The sequence below is a fragment of the Macrobrachium rosenbergii genome, chromosome 41 (assembly GCF_040412425.1).
Source record: "Macrobrachium rosenbergii isolate ZJJX-2024 chromosome 41, ASM4041242v1, whole genome shotgun sequence".
Classification (NCBI taxonomy): Eukaryota; Metazoa; Arthropoda; class Malacostraca; order Decapoda; family Palaemonidae; genus Macrobrachium; species Macrobrachium rosenbergii.
In genome coordinates this window covers 15,995,540-16,022,880 of record NC_089781.1, presented here as the reverse complement: position 1 = coordinate 16,022,880, position 27,341 = coordinate 15,995,540, and the positions used below count along the sequence as shown (strand labels likewise).

The 27,341-nt window shown below is 37.1% G+C and overlaps 2 protein-coding genes across 2 annotated transcripts; one reads left to right on the top strand and one right to left on the bottom strand.

Annotated features, from left to right (window-relative positions):
- The first annotated feature begins 2,950 nt into the window (after window positions 1-2,950).
- On the top strand, window positions 2,951-16,445 carry LOC136826442 (uncharacterized). Its single transcript, XM_067083661.1, has 3 exons — window positions 2,951-3,097; window positions 6,426-6,631; window positions 16,105-16,445. The coding sequence occupies exons 2-3, from the start codon at window positions 6,439-6,441 to the stop codon at window positions 16,275-16,277; spliced, it is 366 nt and encodes a 121-aa protein (XP_066939762.1). The 5' UTR covers window positions 2,951-3,097; window positions 6,426-6,438; the 3' UTR covers window positions 16,278-16,445.
- A 4,801-nt stretch (window positions 16,446-21,246) lies between these two features.
- LOC136826441 (uncharacterized) lies at window positions 21,247-27,070 on the bottom strand. The gene is made up of 3 exons (XM_067083659.1): window positions 26,918-27,070; window positions 24,847-25,084; window positions 21,247-21,525 (listed from the first exon to the last, which is right to left on the bottom strand). Exons 2-3 carry the CDS (start codon window positions 25,031-25,033, stop codon window positions 21,356-21,358), a joined length of 357 nt encoding a protein of 118 aa, XP_066939760.1. The 5' UTR covers window positions 25,034-25,084; window positions 26,918-27,070; the 3' UTR covers window positions 21,247-21,355.
- Between the last annotated feature and the right edge of the window lie 271 nt (window positions 27,071-27,341).

Here is a 27,341-nt window from a genome sequence, read left to right as displayed (position 1 = left end):
CTCAGTAGTTTTTAAGATCTGAGGGCGGACAGACAAAGCCGGCACAATAGTTTTCTTTTAGAGAAAACTAAAAATGAGGGATGATAAGTGAAAGAAATCATAGAGAAATATAGTGTTTTGGTCAATGGAGGAGGAAGGAATTAGATAGAGCTGAATTAGTTATTGAGTTGAATTTTGTTAGTGAAGATAGGTAGAATGATAGCGGTATATATATATATATATATATATATATATATATATATATATATATATATATATATATATATATATATATATATATAAATAAAGAGAGAGAGAGAGAGAGAGAGAGAGAGAGAGAGAGAGAGAGAGAGAGAGAGAGAGAGAATATCTAAATAACCTCTTTAACAGAAAGGGAAGGAGAGAGAGAGAGAGAGAGAGAGAGAGAGAGAGAGAGAGAGAGAGAGAGAGAATACGCATACATAAATTATCTCTTGAAAGGAAAGGAAAGAGAGAGAGAGAGAGAGAGAGAGAGAATACGCATACATAAATCATCTCTTGAAAGGAAAGGAGAGAGAGAAAGAGAGAATACGCATACCTAAATTATCTCTTGAAAGGAAAGGAGAGAGAGAAAGAGAGAATACGCATACCTAAATTATCTCTTGAAAGGAAAGGAGAGAGAGAGAGAGAGAGAGAGAGAGAGAGAGAGAGAGAGAGAGAGAGAGAGAGAGAGAGAGAGAGAGAGAGAATACGCATACCTAAATTAACTCTTGAAAGGAAAGGAAAGAGAGAGAGAGAGAGAGAGAGAGAGAGAGAGAGAGAGAGAGAGAGAGAGAGAGAATACGCATACCTAATTATCTCTTGAAAGGAAAGGAGAGAGAGAGAGAAAGAGAGAGAGAGAATGTAGTGTTCCATCCCCTACTGAGGGCCCCATAGAGTCCAAATGGCCTTGACAATAATATGACCTTTCATCAGCGGAATTAAGTTCTGTTACAAAAGTTGTTCGCTCGAACCGGGATTAACAAGAAAGCTTTTTTCAATGTACGTACATTTATGCACACATGAAATATATTTACAGAGCTTAAAGCTTTCGTCCATCCTTCTGTGATCAAGTCCGCAGAAGGAAGGACGAAAGCTTTAAGCTTTGTATATAATTTCAGAAATACATTTCGTCGCTCTAATCAAGATTATTATTGTGGATGCTATTGTAGATAACTGAAAAGCACTATACTATGTTTTTGTTTCATATATGCATACTGTTTCATATATATATATATATATATATATATATATATATATATATATATATATATATATATATATATATATATATATATATATAAATATATATACTGCATGCATATTTATCTATCTAATTTTTTTATAGTTTTGTAACTGTTGACAGGAAAGTCAGCCCAATTAAGGATTTCGTAACCAAAACTGTTTTTGTTTACCCGTTTGCAAAAACATTTATGAAATGTGATACCAAACTAAAATGTTAGAGCTTGGAACGCGTCTTTGGAGATAATGTCCCTCCTTCAGGGTTGATAAAAGTCGTTGTATTGGAGTTTTTGGATTTCAGGTAAGATTTTTTTTGCATTATTTTCAAGTTAAAACATCTGATTTACGAAGCAAACACGTACACCTTATTCCAGTGAGACTACCATATTCTTTTGGAAGTTTTAATTTCAAGACAGTGGTCCCTGTGGGATTGTTCCATATTAACAGAGTTCATCTCTCGAATAATAATAATAATAATAATAATAATAATAATAATAATAATAATAATAATAATAATAATATTATTATTAATATTATTATTATTATTATTATTATTAATATTATATTATTATTATTATTATCATTATTATTATTATTATCAAAATAATGCTCACAGGGGCATGAGTCTTAAAATGGAGAAACGGATCCGCAGTTATGTATATGTGCATATATTTAAAGATAAAACTGTATAGATAGCTTTCGGGAATCTGTTCGGTTCCCTTTCTCAATCTTGATTTTATAAGGAGATCTTTAAATATATGTACATATACATAACTGTGGATCTTTCTCCATTATTATTATTATTATTATTATTATTATTATTATTATTATTATTATTATTATTATTATTATTATTATCATTTATAAGCTATTTTCTTACCTGTGTGCTTAGTGGACATAAGAAACCATTAAGCTTAGCCTTGACTGCAATCAGCTTTTACCAAGAGGTCAATTTCCTAAAGTAGAAAAATAAAAATCCTGACATTTTTCCCGGCGCTTAAGAAGGATTACCTGAGCCATCAAGTATTTTCGTCCTCTCTCTCTCTCTCTCTTTTGCACAAAAACAAACAACGAACACGCAAAGCGTAACGTGAAATGAAACAAAGAAAAACAGAGAAATATCTCGCTTCAAAGACGTCGCAAGTCTTCGCCTTGCGTCATCGTGAAAAAAGAAAATTTTCATAAAAAAAAAAGACGTGAAATTATAAGGCGAGAAAATACGACTCAATCTTCTTCATTTGCGTAGATTTCAAAACCCCTGGTTGCGCTCGAAGACCTCCGCTTGTACTCCTGCCTGTAACCCCTGGGGTCGCGTATACGCACCTAATGACGCCCTTAAATAGGCGTTGCATACGCGTCAACAGTCGTATAAATTTACGACGATCTTACGCAAGAGAGCATTGCTGTTGAGACATCGCTTCCAACGGCCATGGATGAGGGGACGAAATGTCATCCGTCTGTAATTGATATCCGGATGTCATTCATTTGCCGTCATTCACCGGATGACACTTTCCTCCTCGGAGCCAAGGTACCAAGGGGCGAGAGAGAGAGAGAGAGAGAGAGAGAGAGAGAGAGAGAGAGAGAGAAACATATACACACACACACACACATGGCGTAGAGGGCGGTGTCAGCACGAGAGGGGAGGGAGGGGTTGAAGGTCATAGCTAAGTGTTTAGGTCAAGTAGGCCGTCTCACTCTATATAACAAGGGCAAGGCACTGGCTCCTTTTACTTTTCTCAAGCTTCATCACACCGCTTGCAACGGCAACGAGAGCCACACAGCCCTCCGGAACGCCGCCGTCGCCGCTGCTGCTGCTGCTGCTGCTACTCAGTGCCAACAATTGCCAGGCTCTGAAAAGGTGCTCCTTCCTCGACACCGCTTACCGCTGCCGAGTCTTCTCTTCTGCTACTGAGCGTTTTTCTTCTCCTGCTGCTGTACTGCTGCTGTGCCGTGCTTCTAAGCTTCTTTTTCCTGCCTGCTGACTGCTGTTTCGCTGACGATTCCGAGGAACGGGAGAGAAGAGGAGAGAGAAAGAGAGAGAGAGAACATATTTCATTTCGCTTTTCTAGGTACTGGCTAGATCTTTGGAATATCGCGAGAGTGTGGAATTCTTAACAGTGATGCCATTATAAGTTTTTTTTTTTTACTCGAGTGTGGGTGACGCCAGAGGAAGTGCTTTAGATCAGTCAATGCGGTTTTAAATTCACGAGAGTACGTACATTCACACCTATTTGATCATGTATAGAAATAGGCATGTAGACATAGTTTATACATTGACGTTTATACATACAAAAATAAGTACTTACAAACACAGCCATTAAGTTTGTATCTTATATATATATATATATATATATATATATATATATATATATATATATATATATATATATATATATATACATACATATACATACATTATATATATAAATATATATATATATATATATATATATATATATATATATATATATATATATTCTATATATAGGAATAAGTTACTCTGCATGTATGTATGGCTAAATGCATATGAGAGAGAGAGAGAGAGAGAGAGAGAGAGAGAGAGAGAGAGAGAGAGAGAGAGATTAATAGACGTTTGCGTTACCCCCAAATTTACTGTGACGTTTCCAACGTTGTCGTAACTCTGAGGTTTACGCCCCACGTTGTCGTAACTCTGAGGTTTACGCCCCATGTTGTCGTAACTCTGAAGTTTACGTCCCACGTTGTCGTAACTCTGAGGTTTACCCCCCCGTTGTCGTAACTCTGAAGTTTACGCCCCACGTTGTCGTAACTCTGAGGTTTACACACCATGTTGTCGTAACTCTGAAGTTTACGACTCACGTTGTCGTAACTCTGATGTTTACGCCCCATGTTGTCGTAACTCTGAAGTTTACGCCCCACGTTGTCGTAACTCTGAAGTTTACACACCACGTTGTCGTAACTCTGAAGTTTACGCCCCATGTTGTCGTAACTCTGAAGTTTACACACCACGTTGTCGTAACTCTGAAGTTTACGCCCCATGTTGTCGTAACTCTGAAGTTTACACACCACGTTGTCGTAACTCTGAAGTTTACACACCATGTTGTCGTAACTCTGAAGTTTACACACCACGTTGTCGTAACTCTGAAGTTTACACACCACGTTGTCGTAACTCTGAAGTTTACGCCCCATGTTGTCGTAAGTCTGAAGTTTACGACCCATGTTGTCGTAACTCTGAGGTTTACGTCCCATGTTGTCGTAGCTCTGAAGTTTACGCACCATGTTGTCGTAACTCTGAAGTTTACGCCCCATGTTGTCGTAAGTCTGAAGTTTACGACCCATGTTGTCGTAACTCTGAGGTTTACGTCCCATGTTGTCGTAGCTCTGAAGTTTACGCCCCATGTTGTCGTAACTCTGAAGTTTACGCCCCATGTTGTAACTCTGAGGTTTACACCCCACGTTGTCGTAACTCAGAAGTTTACACACCATGTTGTCATAACTCTGTGGTTTATTGCACCCCACATTGTCGTAACTCTGAACTTTATGCCCCATGTTGTCGTAACTCTGACGTTTACTACACCCCACGTTGTCGTAACTGAATTTTATACATTTTATACACCATGTTGTCGTAACTCGGAAGCTTACACCCTGTGTAGTCGGAACACTGAAGCTTACACCCCACGTTGTCGTAATACACCCTACGTTGTCGGAATACACACCACGTTGTCGTAATACACGCCACGTTGTCGGAACACTGAAGTTTACACCCCGCATTAATGTAACTCTTGTCAGGAAACTTCCTCTATTAAATCACTGCGTAGCTCATGGAGACAGTTGCGTAAGAGAGAGAGAGAGAGAGAGAGAGAGAGAGAGAGAGAGAGAGAGAGAGAGAGAGAGAGATTAGCACAACCGGGCTCAAAAACGTTATTCAGCACGATGGCGAAATAATTATGAGAACTTTTCTCGCAACCGGAGCGATTAATAACGAGTGGTTGTGGTCGACCGGTGTGTGTGTGTGTGTGTGTGTGTGTGTGTGTGTGCGCGTGTGAGTGAAAAAATCAGGTCACCACGACAAAAACCTGTCTAGTCAAGTGAAAGGGATCAGGTCAAGTCACAAACCCTAACGAGTTGGAGTTGGCACCTGATCTCCAGGTTTGCCCTTTCTTCCTTCCATTCGGTCGGCAGATATTCATCTCTCGTCTCCACCTCCGAAAGAAGAAGAAGAAGAAGAAGAAGAAAGAGGAGGAGGAGGAGGAGGAGGAGGGGTAGGGTCAAATGGAGGCCGGTGTTGAAAGGCCTCTACGGCAGCAGCAGAGGTTAGATTAGGTCAGATGCGACAGGTTTGGACATTCGCGAATTCGGACGATTGTTTTTTTTTTTTTTGGGGTGGGGATGTTCTTGGCACGGTTGGGCTGGATCCAGGTCCCCCGAGTGAGACACGGACTTTACATGAGGGTTATGCAATGGCTCTGTGTACGGACGTGACATTGGTAGAATTAGGTGTGTGTAATAGTTCTTTAAAATATTCCAGTGGGACATAAGACGTAATACGAGTGTCTTAAAAATTACATTACAAAAAGCATCACGTAAACTTCATTTCACGTTTGAAATAAATTTTTGAGTAATCTGTATTTTCAGTTCAGTACACATCAATCTTACAAACACATGCATGCTAATAATATATATATATATATATATATATATATATATATATATATATATATATATATATATATATATATATATATATATATATATATATATATATATATATATGTATGTAACATGTATATATACAAACACATATTTCTAAGTATATATATATATATATATATATATATATATATATATATATATATATATATATATATATATATATATATATATATATATATATATATATATATATTAGAAATATGTGTTGATATTCGTGCATGCACCTCTTCATGTTGGTTTGTAACTTGTAACTCATATAAAATTTTAAAAAAATGTACAAAAGATCATTGCTGCTTTTGACGAAACCAAGTAATTGCTTTAAAAAATACGAATCTACAGTTACATGAATTCCCAACAAAACCAAAATACTGCCTGAAAAAAAGTATATAGTTATTTGAAGCCCCAACAAAAAAAAAAAAAATGAAAAAACCATTTCGACCTTATAAAACCGGACGACTAAAACGGTTAACTAAATCTTCTTCTTCCTTTTCCAGCGAACACGTAAACATGCATCGCCTTGTCATCATCATCTCCCTGTTTGCTGTCTCCTTGTTCGCCGTTGTCCTGGCTGCCCCTGACATCAGCGCAGCGCGCATGGCGGAACTTCAGAGCATCTTCGAGAACCGAAAATACGTCGAGGACATCATCAATTGCATCGTAGGGAGGAGCAAGTGCAACGCAGAACAGCAGCAAATTAAAGGTTAGTAAGGCGAATCGCCATTCTTTGTAGTTCCTTCCCAAAAGGCAAAAGGTCAAGTTTCAGTAAAAGTTACTCGGGTCCGAGTGGACTATGGACTCTCCCTCTCTCTCTCTCTCTCTCTCTCTCGCTGAAACACAATGTTCTCCGATCTCCATCCATGGGGGAATCCCCATTCTTTCCCAAAAAGCATAAGGTTCTGAAATGTTACGTTTCAGTAAATGTGCTCGGGTCCGGATGGACTATGCTTCCTCTCTCTTTCTCTCTCTCTCTGAAACATTCAGCATCTCTTCAACTGGAGGTGTACTGTACACAGTAAAGTTGTTTGCAAACTCAAAGGATGCTCGTTTTGGAAATTGCTCTCTCTCTCTCTCTCTCTCTCTCTCTCTCTCTCTCTCTTTTATTGGTTAGTTTATGAACTCTCCCATATATCTACGTGCATTAAACTATGACAAGAAAGAACAATAATTCTTTTGGAAGTGCTCAAGAATAAAATGCTCATTCAATTATTAAGTAATTATGATAACCAGTAAAATCAGGACCAATTATTTTATACTGTCCCTTAGCAGTTATTACGAGGACACTGCTATAATTATCCAGTTTAAACAAGTAAAAAATGCGAGTTTCCTGTACTGCGTACAAGGCCACCGAAATTAGATTTATCTTTCGGTGGTCTCGGTATAATGCTGTATGAGCCGCGGCCCATGAAACTTTAACCACGGCCCGGTGGTGACCTGCCCTATATAGCTGCCAGACGCACGATTATAGCTAACTTTAACCTTAAATCAAATAAAAACTAATGAGGCTAGAGGGCTGCGATTTGGTATGTTTGATGATTGGAGGGTGGATGATCAACATACTTATTTGCAGTCCTCTAGCCTCAGATGTTTTTAAGATCTGAGGGCGGACAGAAAAAGTGACGACAGGATACAGTGCAAACGGACAGACAAAGCCGGCACAATAATTTTCTTTTGCAGAAAACTAAAAAACCAAAAGCTTTATGGAAGAAAAACTCAATTTCCGAATTTTATTATCGCTTGCAAAATCGTCGCAAATGCATTTGCAAACTAGATTTGCAGTGGAGGAATACAGAGGATTACTAACGTAGAACGTAGTATTAAATTCTCTTATGATAGTTTAATGCACTTAAACATACTGTATATGAGTTGAACTGCATATAGACTTTTGGCCAAAGGCCATGCACTGGGACTTATGGGGTCATTCAGCGCTGAAACGGAAATTGACAGTGAAAGGTCTGAAAGGCGTAACAGGAAGAAAACCTCAAAGCAGTTGCACTATGAATCAATTGTTAGGAGAGGGTGCAAAGTAAGATGGAAGAAAAAGAATATGAAAGGAGGTACAGTAAATGGAACGAAAGGGGTTGCAGCTAGGGGCCGATGGCAGGCTGCAAAGAACCTTAAGTAATGCCTACAGTGCACCGCATGAGGTGCACCGACGGCACAACTCCCTATGGGGCATAAATACTCTATATGAAAGAGTTCTTCGTAAATTAACCAATAAAAGAGAGAGAGAGAGAGAGAGAGAGAGAGAGAGAGGAGCAGAGGGGTTCCCAAATGAATATCCTTTTGAGCTTTGCAAACAACTTCTTAACGTATACCTTCATATCGAGATCGAAGGATACTGAATGTTTCAAAGAGAGAGAGAGAGAGAGAGAGAGAGAGAGAGAGAGAGGAGGGGCGGGGGGAAAGTTCCCAAATGAATATCCTTTTGAGCTTTGCAAACAACTTTTAAACTTTCTAGTAACGTATACCTTCATATCGAGATCGAAGGATACTGAATGTTTCAAAGAGAGAGAGAGAGAGAGAGAGAGAGAGAGAGAGAGAGAGAGAGTGGTGGCAAGTCCATTCGGACCCTAGTAACTTTTACCCAGGACCAAACCCAGATATAGATCACCTTTAATAGGCGAGTCCTTTGCCCTGCGTAAACGAATGTTTACACGGCATTCTTCTTCTTCTTCTTCTTCTTCTTCTTCTTCTTCTTCTGCTTCTTCTTCTTCTTCTTCTTCTTCCCTTTCCTTTTCGTAGGAGGGCTGTCCTTGTGAGTTCAAGTTCCCTCGTGACCAACCACAATCGAGAGGTATATCTCACGGGCTCCTTTCAGACAGTGAAATGGGGAATCTTTAGAGGATAAACCTGATACGTTCCTCAGTTGTTTTTTGTTTTTGACGCTGGTTACGTCGTAGTGGTTATTAACCTTTTTCATCCTATGACTCCCCGAGACTCTTCAGGAAGTTACCGTAGCCCTTATAATAAATTTTGAAATTGTGAACCTTGTGAAAAGGTAAGATAACAAGTTGCACTCGCCAAACTGGTAAAAGCCCAACTGGCTAATCCAAATATATGAAAATAAATTATATTCTCACGAACCCTTTGTGACCCCCTGAGAAACCCCAAACGAAACCCCACCTCCACCCCGCGGTTAAGACCCGCTGGTTATTGTGTAATGTTATTATGTTAGGATATAGCACCAACTGCTTTTTATTCTTCTCATTTTACGTTCGTAATTCAGATTCATAACGATGCGGCCTGAAGACGTTTACGTTGTACTATTTATAAGACCAGCTGATACATTGCTCAAAATAACTTTGAAATTATGTATACAGTACATCAGTTTCAACCATTTTTTCCATTTGGGTTTCGTTCCAGTGTATAAATGCATATGAATCTGTATATGTATACATACATAACAATATTTAGCAGCATTTAGGGCATTCGTTTTGATCTGAAACACATCCCCCTCAAAAAATGGAAAAGGAAAAACACTTTTTTCATGTTTTAGGCTAGACCTTCTCTTTAGATCTGAACTTGAATAAGGGATCTCGAATACTTCTACAAAAATTCCATTTTTTCATGCAGGTCTAGAACAGATCTTTCCTTAGACCTAGAACAGAGATCTCGAACACATCTACAAAAATTCCATTCTATTTTTCAGGGAGGTCTAGAATAGATCTTTCTTTAGATATAGACTTAAAGAAGGGATCTCGAACACATCTACAAAAATTCCATTCTTTTTTCAGGCAGGTGTAGACTAGATCTTTCTTTAGACCTAGGATAGAGATCTCGAATGCATCTACAAAAACCCCATTTTTTTCATGCAGGTCTAGACTAGATCTTTCTTTAGATCTAGACTTAAAGAAAGGATCTCGAATACTTCTACAAAAATTCCAATTGCTCACTGGGTCCAGAGAGGCACTCACAGAGCAGCAGTTTCTGCTCTGACAATAATACCAAGAAAGAATTGCGAATAAGTTCATTTTATTGGTGGATTTTCTCGTGGAACTTAAGTTCTACCCTCGGCCTGCACACCAGTGTTGCTCTGAAGGTTTTCAAGAAGTGGTTTATGTAAATATATATAGAAGGCATTGGCTCTGTTCGCTGATACTATCTTCTAATCAAGACTTTGAACCAGTCTATACTTCTTTTTCTCTTCAGGCAAGCTTCTCAGGAATACTTATTCCTGGGAAGCTTGCCTGAAGAGAAAAATAAGAAGTATAGACTGATTCAAAGTCTTGATAAGAAGATAGTATCTGCGAACAATGCCATTGACTTTAATAGAAATTGCTTAAGAGAGAAAATATGCCCAAATAGCATACGTTTATGTAAATATATATTAATTGTTGCCTCTCATTTTTTATCTACTTTTCCACGTTAGGGTATTACGTCTGCAGAAACTTGCTATGCAAGTTCTTGAACCTTTTGCTATGTTGCATAATAATAATAATAATAATAATAATAATAATAATAATAATAATAATAATAATATCCAGACCCTCTTATTTTTAGTTAATTATCTACTTATTTACTTTATTTTTTGGTGGTGCAGTGGATAACGTCACTGCTACTTGTCATTTTCCTTCTATCGAATACGGGTCTAGCTAAGACATTGTCGTCATTTTAGTAAATCGTAACGCTTTGATATATTTGCCTCAAGACAATAATAGACATTAGCTTCCCAGATTTCACTGTAAGCTTCAAAAGAAGTAAGGTAACGTCTCTCTCTCTCTCTCTCTCTCTCTCTCTCTCTCTCTCTCTATATATATATATATATATATATATATATATATATATATATATATATATATATATAAATACATACATACATTTCATATGTATACATATTTATATATATAGATATATATATATATATATATATATATATATATATATACATATATGTAGAATCTACTGGTCACTTTTACCAGACACATATGTAAGAGGGCATTGTGGCTATTACATATACATATATGTATATATATTTATATATATACATATATACGTATTTCAATACGTATATATATATATACTGTATATATACGCAGATTATACTGTATATGTATATATATATATATATATATATATATATATATTATATATTATATATGTATTTATATAAATAGACAGATGGATTGATAAACAGACAGAGAGAAAGATAGACACACAAACAGACAAACTAAAGGAGCAGAAAGAAATGGTAAACAATAGTTGTACCGAGGTCCCATTGTAACGCTTTCGCAACGAGGTGTACTTGACACTTATGTAGGCAACGGAAAGCGGTTTCTTACAGAGGTCAGGGTCATTTTCTATATTTATGCAACAGTGGTAAACAAAACAGCTGACTCATTCTTACAGATGTGTGTGTGTATGCGCATGTACATTTTCTATATTTATGTATGTATATATGTATATATAAATATATATTGTTTATATATATGTATACTCGTATATATATACCATATATATGTATATGTATGTATATATACATATATAAATATGCATTTATGTAAATGTATAAGTGTATATATAGCCTACATACAAAGTGTATATATATATATAGTATACATATATATGTATATATACATATATACATACATGTATATATACATATATATGCATATATACATATGCATGTCATTTATGCGTTTGTACCTTTGTTGTAAGTCCTAATGAATTTGACCTCTAAAAGTGTGACGTCACTGTACCTATACCCTTGAGGTGTGTCAACAATGAAGCATTTTTTTATACGATTCTGGACAAAAATCAACAATACGTTTTCTAACTGGGATTAAGTTTACATGAAGAATCAACGTATATACGTTGACGTCAGTCATAAACTGAAATACGCACTCATGAGTATTTGCGAAGTCAGGACATACGCACATTTATTTTATATGCTTATTCGTGCCTACACAAAAACAGCATTCAATTTTGTTTACTATCTCATAGATTGCTAATTAACTACAGTCTACTTTATTTCCTAGCCTTATTATTAGCCGTAGAGGTTCCGTAGGGCAGAATACCTTATATAAGTTCCACTTTCAGATTATTTAGTTTTGGGCAAGCAATTTCAAGAGCGACAACAAATCAAGTTAATTTACGACCATGTAAAGTGAAACGGGTATTATAGCTAAAACTGCTCTACTCTCGCCGTTCCAATATTTCCTGGTGTTATTTTCCGGTTCCTATCTTCCTACTCACTTTTGTGGTGGTTTCCTCTCTATCTAAGCACAAACACTGGCCAAGGTTTCAATAACTGCCCAGTTAAAATGATTTCCCTTAAAAATGAATCTTGATCTTAAGTTTCTTCTCTGTTGTTAACTCCCTCATACAAATAGTTCAGCCTCGGCATCTTCATCCCCCCAAGGTAAAACGTCAGACTTTAACTTAACTCATAATACTAAAATATAAAATGTAAATACTACAGGGCAAGGACAAATATATAACAGAGATGACAACAGTGAATGTTGTTAAATTCACTGTTGAGTTTTAGACCACAATTTTAGACCCCAACATGAAATCGAACGTAAAAAGGTGGGTCCAACTCACAAGTCATTTCACCAACGTCACCAATTCCTCGTACCGTAACCTCTTTCCCAGGCAGCGTTTGAGAACCAGTCACCTTGACACACATAACGAACTCCGGCGGAGCTAGGAGTAATCCTTTCGGAACCCCACATATACACACACACACACCCCTCAACCTGTCACCTGGGTCTCTCTCTCTTTTCCTCTCTCACAGCACACTCTCACTCTCTGCCCTTTTCACTTTCACTTCCTGTGAGATCCCTCCTCTCCTCTCCTATAAGGTAGTGCTTAACCCATATCTCCTCCCTTCATTTTACTTGTTTTTTGTTTTCGTGTGTTTTTTCTGTTTCGACCTTTGTAATTAGCGGGGTTCTTACTCGGATAACTTTTACGGTATTGCTCACTAATGTTTTGGGTTGGGATAGTTCTCTTGCCTCTCACCAGAGGGATTAGTCGTTGTTGTTATTGGGTAATGTTTTGTTTATGCCTTCCTCAGTTTCATTTGGAAAACATTTTTTGTCTCCACGAACATTTTACGTGAGACGTTGTTTCTTCTGTTATGATTTTACAGATTCACTGAAATATCTGAAAACAAAAATATTTACAGGAACCAGGTTCGGTAAGACCACTTCGTAAAGCTGTTCATGAAATATGTAACAACCTCTTCAGTTACTTTAAACAGCTTTTATTGACGTTAATATATAAATTTTTATCTTGAAGCCCAATCGAGGTCAGGATCTCTAAAGACAATCTTATATTACCCGTCAATTTGTCGGTATGGGTGTTTTCAAAGACGGACAAAATTGACAATGAAATATGCTTGTCTAAAATATCCATGACTATGGTACTCACATACGTTGTCTGTTAACTGTCATGACGGCTGAGTATTGAAAAGATTGATTTCTATTGTAAACTATAACAATAATGCCTTTCGATGTAGCGGAATGGTAACGAAGTCATTATTCATCATGCCATGACCAATAGATGTATGTTTTATTTCTGGTAACTGCAATTAATTTACAATTTTCTATAGATCATCTATGATTCTTGAAAGAACAACAACCAAGATGTATGTGACAACTCGTGAGAACAAAAATAACACGTCATTGTAAAAGAAGGAAATAAATGCACAAGTAAATATAATGAGTGATTCTGGACGCACCGCTGAACAAGGGAAGTCGATTCCGTTATTAGAGAAAGCCACAGGTGCACAGGCTACGTTACAATCAGAGATTTGGGAACACTGGTCACAAGGATACCACCAGGTACGAGGGAGCTAAAGCAGATTTATGAGGTGACCAAGACACCACAGATAGAGGTATTAACACAACTATACCACAGATAGAAGTATAGACACAACCTATAATGTGTCTTTTTATTTAGTACACATTCAGTGATGGGAAGGTACCTAGGTGGCAATGATACAAATGATCTGATTTGAGAAATTGAGGCTCTCAAGCGCTGAAGACAGTGACAAGAGGGAGTTCGAGTGGTTGGACAGCGAGAGAAAAGGCGATGAAGTACAAGGATCTGAAGGTGGAACTGGGAGAAAACTCCACAGTTTTCCTAAGAAGAAATAGTTAGAGGGACTGGAACAGCAAAAGTGAAGAAAGGAAACGAGAAGGGAAGTAAAATAAAAGGCTACAAAGTGGGTGCAGCAGCTAAGTGTCGAGAGGACTCTGCAAAGTTCTTTTAGTAACGCCTACAGTGCACCACGAGAGGCGCCCTGGCTGCATTAACTCTCAAGGGGACCCATGATTCAATGTCTTACATGATTGAAGAAACTTATGAGAAATGTATTTGTGGGTCTCTTATTCTGTTCATTCACTTAAAAACTTTTTTTCTCTCCCTAAACGAATATTAGAGGACTAGTCCAAATAACAATTTTTACAAAATTCACTAAAATATCAGTTACCAGCAGCTTGCGTTATGAATGAACATGTTAGCATTAATTATATGATTTTAATTCCTTGATGTTTGGAAACTTGAATTTCAAGCCAATGGCCCCTGTTTTTCCATACGAATAGGGTTCAAATTCTGAATAATAATAATAATAATAATAATAATAATAATAATAATAATAATAATAATAATAATAATAATAATAATAATAATAATAATAATATTCTTTGGGGCTTTGAATTTCAAGTTAAAAGCCCTGTAGGCTTTTTTTCCATTTGAATAGGGTTCATCTTCTGAATAATAATAATAATAATAATAATAATAATAATAATAATAATAATAATAATAATAATAATAATATTCTTTGGGGGCTTGAATTTCAAGTCAATGGCACCTGTAGGCTTTTTCCATTTGAATAGGGTTCATCCTCTGAATAATAATAATAATAATAATAATAATAATAATAATAATAATAATAATAATAATAATAATAATAATAATCTTTGGAAGCTTGAATTTCAAGTCAGTGGCGCCCTGTGGTGGGCTTCTTCCATTTGAATAGGGTTCATCCTCTGAATAATAATAATAATAATAATAATAATAATAATAATAATAATAATAATAATAATAATAATAATAATAATACTCTTCGGAAGCTTGAATTTCAAGTCAGCGTGTGGTAGCCTTCTTCCATTTGAATAGGGTTCATCGTCTGAATAATAACAATAATAATAATAATAATAATAATAATAATAATAATAATAATAATAATAATAATAATAATAATGATAATAATAATAATAATGTTTGTACATAGTTCTAAATCACTCATTTTATTTGTTTCACTTTTTCTCCAAAATTTGTCTGTTAAACATTTCATGTTATATGAGTTTGAACAATGAATAATTACCTTTTTTTACCAATGTTGTGAGTTTCTTTCTCTGCCAATCAAATGTGCTGAAACATTTCAGAATGTTCTTCTTCTTCAGAAATTATCTAAGAATTCATTGATTTATCGATTTATTTACCTATTTAATAGCCAGAAATAGAGGTAACATAACAAGAGGTTGTGTACGTTACGTACCGCCTTGAAAGTTTGACAAAGGTTACACACATTCTACATATTTACACATAGGCCACTGGCGAGAGAGGCTGACAATTCTAACACCATCTCTTAAGGTTACACAATTTCTATACACTTAACACAGACTAGTATTACACTTATACACAGACCATTATCTACATACTTTTACACAGACCATTATCTATATACTTTTACACAGGTCAGTATCTACATACTTATATACAGACCAGAATCTACATACATAAATACTTATTAACAGACCAGTATCTACATACTTATTAACAGACGAGTATCCAAATACTTATATACAGACCAGAATCTATATACTTATACACAGACCAGTATGTAGCACAGATCAGTATCTACATACTTATATATAGGCCAGTATCTATATACTTATACACAGGCCAATGTCTATATACCTATACACAAGCCAGTATCTACATACTTATACACAGGCCAGTGTCTATATACTTATACACAGGCCAATGTCTATATACTTATACACAGGCCAGTGTCTATATACTTATACACAGGCCAGTATCTACTGTACATACTTATACACAGACCAGTATCTACTGGCTAACACACAGGCCACTAGTGAGAGAAGATGGCAATTATTCTCAGAGCATCTTTTAACAGTATCTCTGTCTCTCTCCTCTCCCCAGACGTTGCCATGGCAACCGTGAGGAACTTCGGCCGCTGCCCTGACAGTCTGTGCACGGACCAAGACCGCGAGGAAATCGAGGAGTCCATGGAGCTGTTACAAGCCAGGCACCCAGACCTCTGGACAAGGCTGGTGGCGTCCATGTTCGGTATCGACCTACAGCTAGGAAAGTAGAGTAACCAAAAAGAGATGTTTTTAAAGCTTTTTTTTATATATATAATTTGCACAAAAGTGCAAAACTATTTTTGTCTGTTGAGGAGATTTTTTATGATGTTTTAGGGGTGTTTGTTTTATTTCTGTAATATTTAAAAAGTTTTATAATAAATATGTTTTTTTTCCTGAGACGGTTTGTAATTTGGACTTGACCTTCGTTCTTGCGAGTGAACTTTTTCTGTGTTGGGTTGTCATTCGCTCGATGTAACTATGTAGCAATTCAAAAACTGAAAAATTCTTCTCATAAACGATTGGGAGAGTCCATGATGAGATTAAAAAAATAAGAAAAAGAGACGATCTCATTAAACAACGTACACAGCACACAAATAGGTGAATTTCACACATTTCAAACGAGATTGTTCTGAAGCACATCTGAAACCCTGTATTAATTTCCAGGACTGTACAGATCTCACCAGTGTCTTGGATATAATGTAATCCTTTCCAATGCTCTTGGAGTGATCTTGGATTTATTATGTTCAAGACTTGCTTCTTTGAGTGCACGTAATCTGTTCGAATGCTCTAATGTAATCCTTTCCATTGCTCTTGGAGTGATCTTGGATTTATTATGCTCAAGACATGCTCCTTGTAATGCAGGTTAGCCTTTCGCATGCTCTACTGTAATCCCTTTCAATGCTCTTGGATTGACCTTACATTAACTATTCTCTGGAATCTTTTAGAATCCTATAACGTAATACTTCCAATGCTCTTGGATTGATCTAGGATTTACTATCCTCAGAACATCCTCCTTTGAATAGACGTAACCTGTTCGAATGGTGTAATGTAATCCCTTTAAATGCAGGTTATCTTTTTACATTCTCCAGTGTAATCCCTTTCAATGCTCTTGGATTCATCTTGGATTTATTTTGCTCAGTAATCTTTTGAGAATGCTCTAACGTAAGCCTTCCAGTGCTCTTGGATTGATTTAGGATGCACTATGACCGGGACATACTCCTTTGAGTGCAACTAATCCCTTTGAATGCTCTTGCCACCTACCTTGGATTCACTACGCTCTTTCAAATGCTCCTCACGCAAAGGCCTTTAACCTCACCACTTCGTCATTAACTTTTTTCTTTTTTTTTGCATTGTTATCGACGATAATTTCACACCATGTGCTCATTTCCTTTACCATAACAGCGACCAACAGCAGTTGCCAGCGAAGAAACAACTGCAGTAAACGGACTTCTATATTGCTAAGTGACCTGGCTAAGTACCAGTAAGGCCGAAACGGCCAATAATGGCCATAAAAATATTCTATCAACATCACCTGTTATGCTTGCAAGCGCATGCATCCCCTTTGATCTGGTCTTCACGGGCCGAGGAGGAAGAAAGAGATCTGCATACGAATGAGGCATCCCGGAGTGATTCTGAAACCGTAAAATTGAGCCTCGTAAAGTCGACTGCTTTTCCCGGCTGCTTAACAGTTGCGATGAAGACGTCTGGAACGGGCATGGTTTAAAGAAGACACGGTCTAGGGTTCCCCTAGGTGTACCTGTGTGGTTGTCTGCCTTAATTGCTGGGCCTGCTACCGCCCTCTTTTCTTGGGTTATGAATTGAGGTGAATATAAAATTTAGGCTAAAGGCCAAGCACTGGGACCTATGGGGTCATTCAGCGCTGAAACGGAAATTGACAGTAAAAGGTTTGAAAGGTGTAACAGGAGGAGAACCTCGCAGTGCACTACGAATCAATCGCTGGGAGAAGGTGGAAAGTAAGATGGAAGAAAGAGAATATGGAAGGATGTACAGTAAAAGGAACGTAAGAGGTTGCATCTAGGGGCCGAAGGGACGCTGCAAAGAACCTTAAATAATGCCTACAGTGCACTGACGGCACTAACGCCCCTATGGGGGGACACGATATTGGGTTCCCCCAGGTGTACCTGAGTGGTTGTCTGCCTAACTTAGGGCCTAAGCACACTGGCGACTTTGTAGAGCCACAAGTGGCAGCGTTTTGTGACGGGGATATTTTCTCCCATAGGTTCCCATTGTTTTCAAGCTTTGCCGACCACACTTGTGTCTGTGGCTCGCGACTGTGGCAAGCTGTCGCTCGTCCCCGCCACAAACAGCGCATTTTGTGGCGGCGTTTTGTGGCTGGCTGAGAGCACACTAGCGACCTCTGGCGACCACATGTGGCTGCTAATCAGTGATGCAGGAAACTTCGTAGAGGTGTGGCGACCACATGTGGCCGGGTATTCAAAACATAACCACATGTGGTCGCAACTTGTGGCTCTAAAAAGTGGCTAGTGTGCTCTGGCCCGCCACTTTGCGCGGCCACTTGTGGTGCCACAGAGTGGCTAGTGTGCTCGGGGCCTAATTGCTGGGCCTGCTGGTATGCTACCGCCTTCTTTTCTTGGGTTGTGAGGTAAGGTTCAGGTGAAATACCCGAATTTCTTGGGGACGGTAATTTTACTTACGCAGACAACGCCTAAATTTTTAAAGCGCATTCCATTAACCAGGTAACCAGGTGACTCACAGTAATTAGGTAGTTCTAACCATTGTTCAACACCCCTCTCTCTCTCTCTCTCTCTCTCTCTCGCTCGCTCTGGCTGTGTTTGTCAACAAACCTCTCGACCTTTCTCTCTCTCTTTCTAAGAAGAGAGAGGGAGAGAGAGGGGTTCGTTGACAAACAGGCATGCCTCGTGACGTCAGAGGTCTTCCCTGACCCGAATGATGACAAATAACCCAGGCGTAACTTTTTCGTTTCCACTCAGATGGAAAATCTTGCCATGATTTGGCCCTGAGGAATTTCCATAAGGAATTATAACAACTCTTGTTTTCTTTGCTTACCCATGATGTGACGAAAGTCTACGATGGATATTCAGATATCTTGGACATGTCATTATCTGCTGAAGTCTTTGAACTGGTATATTTTGCACTGCGTGACTCATCTGATACTCACCTGGACTGTAGGCTCAGCTGTGAGGTTTGGGCCACGCGCCTTCTGATGGAAATACATGCCACTGGTGTCTTAGGTTACTTTAGGTATTCGGGAAACAGTCACTCACTATTCACCTTCTTCTTGAGGAATAAACACAAGACTCGTATGATTCATCTACCCCATCGACTTCGGGAAACATTTCCATAATGACCCTTATCTCATGTCCGATTTTTTCAGCCTCTTTTATGCGAAAGAAAACAGTTCATTCTTGTGTTTGAATGCTAACAAATCTCTTGATCTGGGAAAACGTTATACATTTTTTTGCTTATTTGTTCGTTTACTTTTTCTGGCGCTGACCCTTGAATCTGAATTTCAGTTGGAAACAAAAGTAAGTAAACGAATTCAATTTTTTTTGGATTTTTTGTTTCTTAATCCTAAAGTAATTTTTTTCCAGTCCCTGTGCCTCAATTTTTTGAGGTCATCTGATCGAACCTTAAAATATTTCGTTGCAAATATCATTTAGGTGCTGATCTATTCAAAATATTCATTGTTCCCCAGCATTGTCTTGAAAATCAAGACATTTTTGGAGTATCTAAAAGAACATTTTGTTTTTCAGTCTTGTTTTGCTTGACATTTCATGTTTTTCGAATCCAATCTCTTCAGTATTTTCAATTTATTTCCATTAGCTGTCTGTTAGTACTTGTAAATACTAATTCACTCTTTGTTCGAGATACTCATTCTGATTTAATACTTGACAAACCTTTTCGTGAAACCTTTTCTAGTCAGTTTCAAGAAACCAACAATAGACAGCATCATTATTTGCACGATCAACGTATATCTAAGCAGCTTTCTTACCTCTTGATATTAGCCATTCTGGTAAAGCGTAAATGAATAATCAGAGCCTCTGGAAAATTCACGAGTGCATAGGTCTTATAAAGCTAGTGTTCGGGAGAAGTATTTCCTAAAAGAAAATCTATTGTGCTTTTAAGAACAAGTCGAAAGTACAAATTTCTGGATGGGATAAAAATCTAGTTATCTTTCCAGAGGTTATGCATTTGGATTCCTTGTCTTTTAATCCCAACACAGAAATTCAAATACAGTAACTGACAAGATTATCTGAAGTGGCTTCACGTTGCAGGAAAATCTTCAACGTGAATTTGCTGCCTTTCCAGCAAACACTAAATCATTATCTATCCTGGTTTCGAAAGTATGAATAAACAATCAATAGTTTCGGCGTCACAAACTCGTAAACAATGTCTAAGCAGTTACCGCGTTTTAAAATCGCGAAATATCTCCAGATTCTCCGTCATTTCTGAGATGTTAACGAGTCTGTGACGGTTGTCGTCAAAGAGCCTCGCTTTTGGCAAGACTATTCAAGTGGGCCTGCTGGGATTTCATAAACTCAAGGTTACAAGATGTCTTTCAGTGACAGAGTTGAAACTCCCAATCGAAAAGGGATTACTTGCTTTGTATTATCTGTCAATACTATTTGAAGTCTCTCTTGACTAGATCATATGTAATATTCACAATTTCTGAGGAATTACATTACTTTCCTTTTTTCAAAAAAGGTTACGTGCAACCTTTACGAAAATGAAAGTATGAGAAGATCAACTTCCATACCTTTTGGAGCTGAATGAGGAAGTGAATTCATTTTTCTTCTTCTTTCATAAAAGGTTACGCTCAACCTTTCTGAAAATGAAAGTATGCGAAGATCAACTTCCAAATCCATTTTTGGAGCTGAAATACTGGACGTTTCAGTGACTTGAACTGGACAGTTCTAAAATATTTCTATCATACCCGCCAAGGTGAAATAATCTGCAGTTACACAGGATTTCAAGGTTCTAGGACCAGGGTTATTTGAGAGAAAGAAATAAATAGTCTAGAATCATCTGCACGAAGAAAAAATCAAACACATCCCAAGTGCCACAAGGAATTTGATTTGATCTATAGCTACTAAAACTGGCGTCACAAAATCAAGGTCACTGACGCCCTACCATAAAAAAAAAACACTCCTTTTCCCAAGTATAACAGGACGGACAAGAACGAAACCAAATGAAAAACAAGTTAAACGTTAATTTAATACAAAATAAAACACAACCTTACAGCTACGAACAAGCGTCTTCAATTTGTACATTTCCAAGGTAAACGAAACTCTTCTTCTTCTACCTTACTCTCTGCTGACGGGTATACCGAACATGGAAGCGATCAGCTTCGTCCATAGGTCAGGGTGCTTCGTCTGCAGGAGTTCCATGGCCTGGGTCATGTCAGCCCTCTCCTGTTCCGTGCAGAAACTGTCCGGGCACCTGCCCAGGTTCTTCATGGTTGCCATGGCACGGTCTGTCAGAGGTCAGAGAGGTTATAGGTGAGACAAATGACAAATATAATGCATTGCGCTAAAATGAAATCCATACCTAACAGAATATATTTATATATATATATGTATATATATATATATATATATATATATATATATATATATATATATATATATATATATATATAGATATATATATATATAGAGAGAGAGAGAGAGAGAGAGAGAGAGAGAAGAGAGAGAGAGAGAGAGAGAGAGAGAGAGAGAGAGAGAGAGAGAGAGAGAGAGAGAGAATTGGAAAAGTGCTGTAGCAGAATGATAGACGCTATAGTGCATTGGCATTTTATATAAATACACACATTATATATATATATATATATATATATTTATTTATTTATATATAATTCAGAACAATTCGACCCATAATTCAAAACATTTTCACTCAGAACTATTTGACCAATGATTCAGAACAATTTGACACAATTCAAAACAATCTGACACAATTTCGAACAATCTGACCCATAATAATCATAACAATTTGACCCAGACCCAAACTATTCACAAACAAATAAGAGACTCGAACAACAAACGCAACATTTGATAAGGCAACGTAAATGAGCCCACCTTCCTAACACAAGATGCCCCGGAGTGCCCACGTGCCATTTTTTGTACCCCGAAATTTTCTCTTTTTGCAAGTCCTGCCAGGGTCCACCCCAAACCATCTTGGTAGGTATTGGTTACGGAATGTGGGTTGGGTGAAGTAATCCACTGCTGTTTGGGGGGTTTTGGTGGGGGTGGGGGACTGTTGGAGAGGGAGAGGGAGAGGGAGAGGGGGGAGGGAGAGAGGGAGGGTTGTGTGGCATCATACGGTTTTCTTCTTCAAGGTTAGCTTAGTTGGGAAGTGAAGGGCAACAACTGATGTAATATTTCATCGTCCCAGTGATCATTAGACCGGAGTTTGAGCTCTTCTCTCTCTCTCTCTCTCTCTCTCTCTCTCTCTCTCTCTCTCTCTCTCTCTCTCTCTCTCTGTGTGTGTGTTTGTTGTACCCTAGAACACTGCAAAAATAATTTAAAGAAATTTTCAACAAATTCATTAATGATTAGACCAAAATAAGAGTTCTCTCTCTCTCTTCTGTACCCCGGAGCATTGCAAAAATAATCTAAAGAAATTTTGATCAAGAGTTCATCAATAATTAGACCAAAGAAAGGGCTCTGAAATTCTCTCTCTCTCTCTCTCTCTCTCTCTCTCTCTCTCTCTCTCTCTCTCTCTCTCTCTCTCTCTCTCTCTCTCTAAATCCTGTACCAATAATGTAAAGAATTTTTCATCAGAAGTTCATTAATGATTAGACCAAATTTAGCGCTCTGAAATTCATACTCTCTCTCTCTCTCTCAATACTGTACCAATAATCTAAAGAAATTTCCTTCAGGACTTCATTAATGATTAGACCAAAATTAGGGTTCTGAAATCTCTCTCTCTCTCTCTCTCTCTCTCTCAATCCTGTACCAATAATCTAAAGAATTTTTCATCAGGAGATCATTAATCCAAAGTTGGACAAACATCATCTCTTAAGGTTGCCGAAATATATCCGTAGTCCTCATTTCTGTTTTAATATCGATATTATTTTTTAATATCGCTTATCATATTACATTATAAATAGGTGTTCCTCACGACAACAGAAAAATGAAGCAAGATGAAAATACAACATTTTTAGGGCAAATGATTCCGTTAAAACGACCCATAGAGATTGTAATCATGAAACTGCTTACTAGATCGACTTTTTGGGAAGGTGGCTTTCCACCCAAACTCTTCACCCACAATTTTGTGATATTTCGTGTTACACATTCCAGACCTGAACTGGAAACTTCGAACTGGAACTCACACCGTTTATAGGAGCACCTTCCAGTTAACAAGACCACACCCCCACATAAAAATAATAACCAGTAATTTTGTGAGATTTCGTGTTACACATTCCAGACCTGAACTGGAAGCTTCGAACTGGAACTCACACAGTTTATTGGAGCACCTTCCAGTTAACAAGACCGCATCCCCACATAGAAATAATAATGACGGAACACTTTATAAAAAAAAAACAATGGTCTTTTCGTTCTAACCCTCCTCAGTGTCTGGGCTTGGAACCTGGGACTGACTTCAGAGGTCGTGGTTATAAATTTAAAAATGCCTGACTGTAATAGTGCTTTCGAAATCGAGGTTCCTCTCATTTCAATAATTGTTGCTCATTCCATCAACCTTGGACGCCTGGAAAAATAGTCCTTTCCAGCTCAAACGTTTCCTCTTTATCCTACCTGTTACTCTTTCACTCGCTTTAAGTTTTCCTATTTGAAATGTTAATAACGTATTTCCACGATAAAATTTCATAAAATTGAAAAAAATGCTAATATTCGTCACTTGACCCTGCACCTCTACGAATTCATCATTAACTGTAATTTTTTTTATCTTATGAACCTTAATAGAATTGTCGACTTCCATTCCTTTAAGAGTCTCATTTCAATAACTGTTGCTCATTCTGTCACTCTTACAAGCCTGGAAGAACAGTCCTTTCCAGCTCAAACTTTTGCCCTTGATCCTACCTGTTACTCTTTCACTCGCTTTTAGAAGCCCGAGAAAAATGGTCCTTTCCTGCTCAAACTCACCGCGTTGTCCTACCTGCAACTCCTTCACCCACTCTTAGAACCCCAAAATGAACAGTCCTTTCCAAGTCGACCTTTAACCCTTTTCCTACCAGTTACTCATTCTCTCACTCTTATTATTATTATTATTATTATTATTATTATTATTATTATTATTATTATTATTATTATTATTATTCGGAAGATGAACCCTATTTACATGGAACAAGCCCACCATAAGGGCCACTGACTTGAAATTCAAGCATCCAAAGAATATTATGGTGTTCATTCGAAAGAAGTAACGGAAGGTAATGGGAAATTCAGAAAGAGGAGATCAGTTCTTAGAAGGACAGATGAATTAACAGCCCGAAACGAACTGTCCTGTCCAGATCGAACTTTAACCCCTTTTCCTACCAGTTGCTCATTCATTCACTCTCAAGAACCCATCAGGAAATGGCCCTGAGCCTTCCGCCGCCGGCCCGTAAATTCCTGAGATGTATGCTACAGTAGTATTGCACCAGCCATGGTTTTTTGCCATGCCCATAGGTTAGGTTAGGTTAGGTTAGAAACTCCAGTGTATTTTGAGTGTGGAAAACATCAATGAGAATAGTTTCAAGAAAATTCTATGGTTAGTTTTTAAGATATGGCGTCCCGCTTTTTTCAGGGAAAGGAAACGATACTCAGTTACATCTCGAGAAAACGCCGCCGCCCCTTACCTTTGATTTTCTTCTCCTGCGGGGAGCAACTGGACTTTCCAGTGAAGCAGTCGATGATCGATTCCACAACTGCTCTGTCGTCGAAAGCGTTTTCCAAGTTCGTCTTGGCGGGGACTTTGGCAGGCAGTGGCGAGACGAGGCTCAGAAGCGTGGCGAATACCAAGAGTAGCAGGATTTTCGTGTCCATGGTGTTGTCTGAAATTCCTTTACGTTTCGTAACGAGCTCGACGATGCTGCCCTAAAAGAAGGTCAAACCATCGATTAACAAAAAATAAATAAATAAACATAAACACGTCAGCCAAGTTGTCTAGGTTACAAACAACACAAAATTCCCATTTAGTTTTTTTCGTGAAGATATATACAGTATATGTATGTATACACACATATATACATTTATATATACATACATATATATTTATATTTATATGTTTATATATATATATATATGTATATGATATGTGTATGTAGCTTATGTGTATATATACATATACATATACATATATATATATATATATTTATATTTATATATACATAAATATAAATGTATATATATATATATATATATATATATATATATCTATATATATATATATATATATAATAAATTCTCGTGTGAATAAGAATATTAATTTATATGTATACAAAACACATATCTCAGTTATCTATCTATCTATCTATATATATATATATATATATATATATATATATATATATATATATATATATATATATATATATATATATATATATATATACTCAAAATACGCGTGTATTTTTATACAATGCGATATGTGAACACGCAAATATACAAATTAATACAATTGACATATTGTTCAGACATAAGTAGACCTCGTTATTAAAAATAAAATATTCGAATTCGGATTTAAATCTTCTTGAATTGCGATGCTAAGTAAATGAATTTAGTCAATCAAATCATTGTTAGGTCCTAATGAAATTCTGAACAGCGAGAGAGAGTGGAACAAGTAAACAATGCGCCGAAGCTTCTTCGGCGCAACCGAGTTTTCTGCGCATCGTATAATCAAGGCCACGGAAAATAGATCTATCTTTCGGTGGTCTCGAAGCCAGAACCACGATATGGTTAACTTTAACCTTGAATAAAATAAAAACTACTGGGGCTAGAGGGCTGTAACTTGGTATGTTTGATGATTGGATGGTGGATGATCAACATACTAATTTGCAGCCCTCTAGGCTCAATAGTTTTTAAGATCTGAGGGCGGACAGAAAAAGTGCGGAGGGACAGAAAACTTAAAAAGGAAATTTTTGAGATTCGGGAAAATTTCATGTTCAGAAAGTTATATTTCGTCACTTGAGTGAATCATATGAATATTTAGTCCTGTTGAAATTTTAAAAAGTGAGAACAATTTTTAACATTCAAAAAATAACAATATTCATTATGTTATTTGACGATTCTACGAATTTATCATAGAATTTAATAGATTTTTATCTTCAAAAGGCTAAAAGGGTTAGCAAAATTATGTGGTAGACAAGAAAATAAATAAAAAAATATATATAATATTCGTCACTTAAGACTGCACCCCTATGAAAAAATATAATTGAATTAGGTTTTTTTAATGGTGGAAATCTTAACAATGTTATATTCCCATAAGAAAACTTTTAGAATATTCAAAAAAAGTTTTAGAATATTCAAAAAAGTTTTAGAATATTAAAAAAAGTTTTAGAATATTCAAAAAAGTTTTAGAATATTCAAAAAAGTTTTAGAATATTCAAAAAAGTTTTAGAATATTCAAAAAAGTTTTAGAATATTCAAAAGGGTTTTAGAATATTCAAAACAATAATGATGGCATTCGTCACTTGACCCTACAACTCTACGATTTAATTAGTAAAATAACTATATTTTTTATCTTGAGAACTTAATATTGTTGTCAATATGTTAATAATGTTAATGTTGTACTTCCACAAGAAAATTTCATAAAATTAAAAAATAATAATAATAATAATATTCGTCGCTTGACCTTGAACCTCGACGAATTCAACAACTGTAAATTTTTTTTTATCTTAAGAGCATTAATAGAACTGTCGACTTTCATACCTTTAAGAATCTTATTCAAAGATGGAGGAATATTTGTAGTTCTCTCTCTCTGTCGCGGTTCCCGAGTCTCACAGTTATTGGGAAGATGCTAAGGGGGCAAATACAGGCCAGCCTAGCCTGTGCCATCCTTATATACGAAGCAGTTCACACGGCCAGATTTCATGGGAGGGCTTGCCCCCCCCCCCCGTCTCTCTCTCCCCCCCCCCCTCCAAGGGGTCCTCCGACTCCATATCTCTCCGAGTCATGACATCGTCGGCAGTGGGTATGGCCAGCACACGTGGGAGCCGCAGGGGTATTTGATAGGCGACCTTACGCTGCCGCTACGTTGTTTTGGGTGTACCTGCGCCCCGATTGGGGCTCAGCGCAGGAGGGCATATTGCCCTCAGCCAATCATCCTCCCGGGTCTAAGTCACTGTTTTCAATC

Bases quoted from the DNA above. Each gene is read 5' to 3' on its own strand.
- LOC136826442 (XM_067083661.1), top strand. From the start codon at position 6,439: ATGCATCGCCTTGTCATCATCATCTCCCTGTTTGCTGTCTCCTTGTTC. The intron at 6,632-16,104 runs GTTAGTAAGGCG...TCCTCTCCCCAG, and splicing joins AGAACAGCAGCAAATTAAAG to ACGTTGCCATGGCAACCGTG.
- LOC136826441 (XM_067083659.1), bottom strand. From the start codon at position 25,033: ATGGACACGAAAATCCTGCTACTCTTGGTATTCGCCACGCTTCTGAGC. The intron at 21,526-24,846 runs GTAAGGGGCGGC...GACCTCTGACAG, and splicing joins GCAGGAGAAGAAAATCAAAG to ACCGTGCCATGGCAACCATG.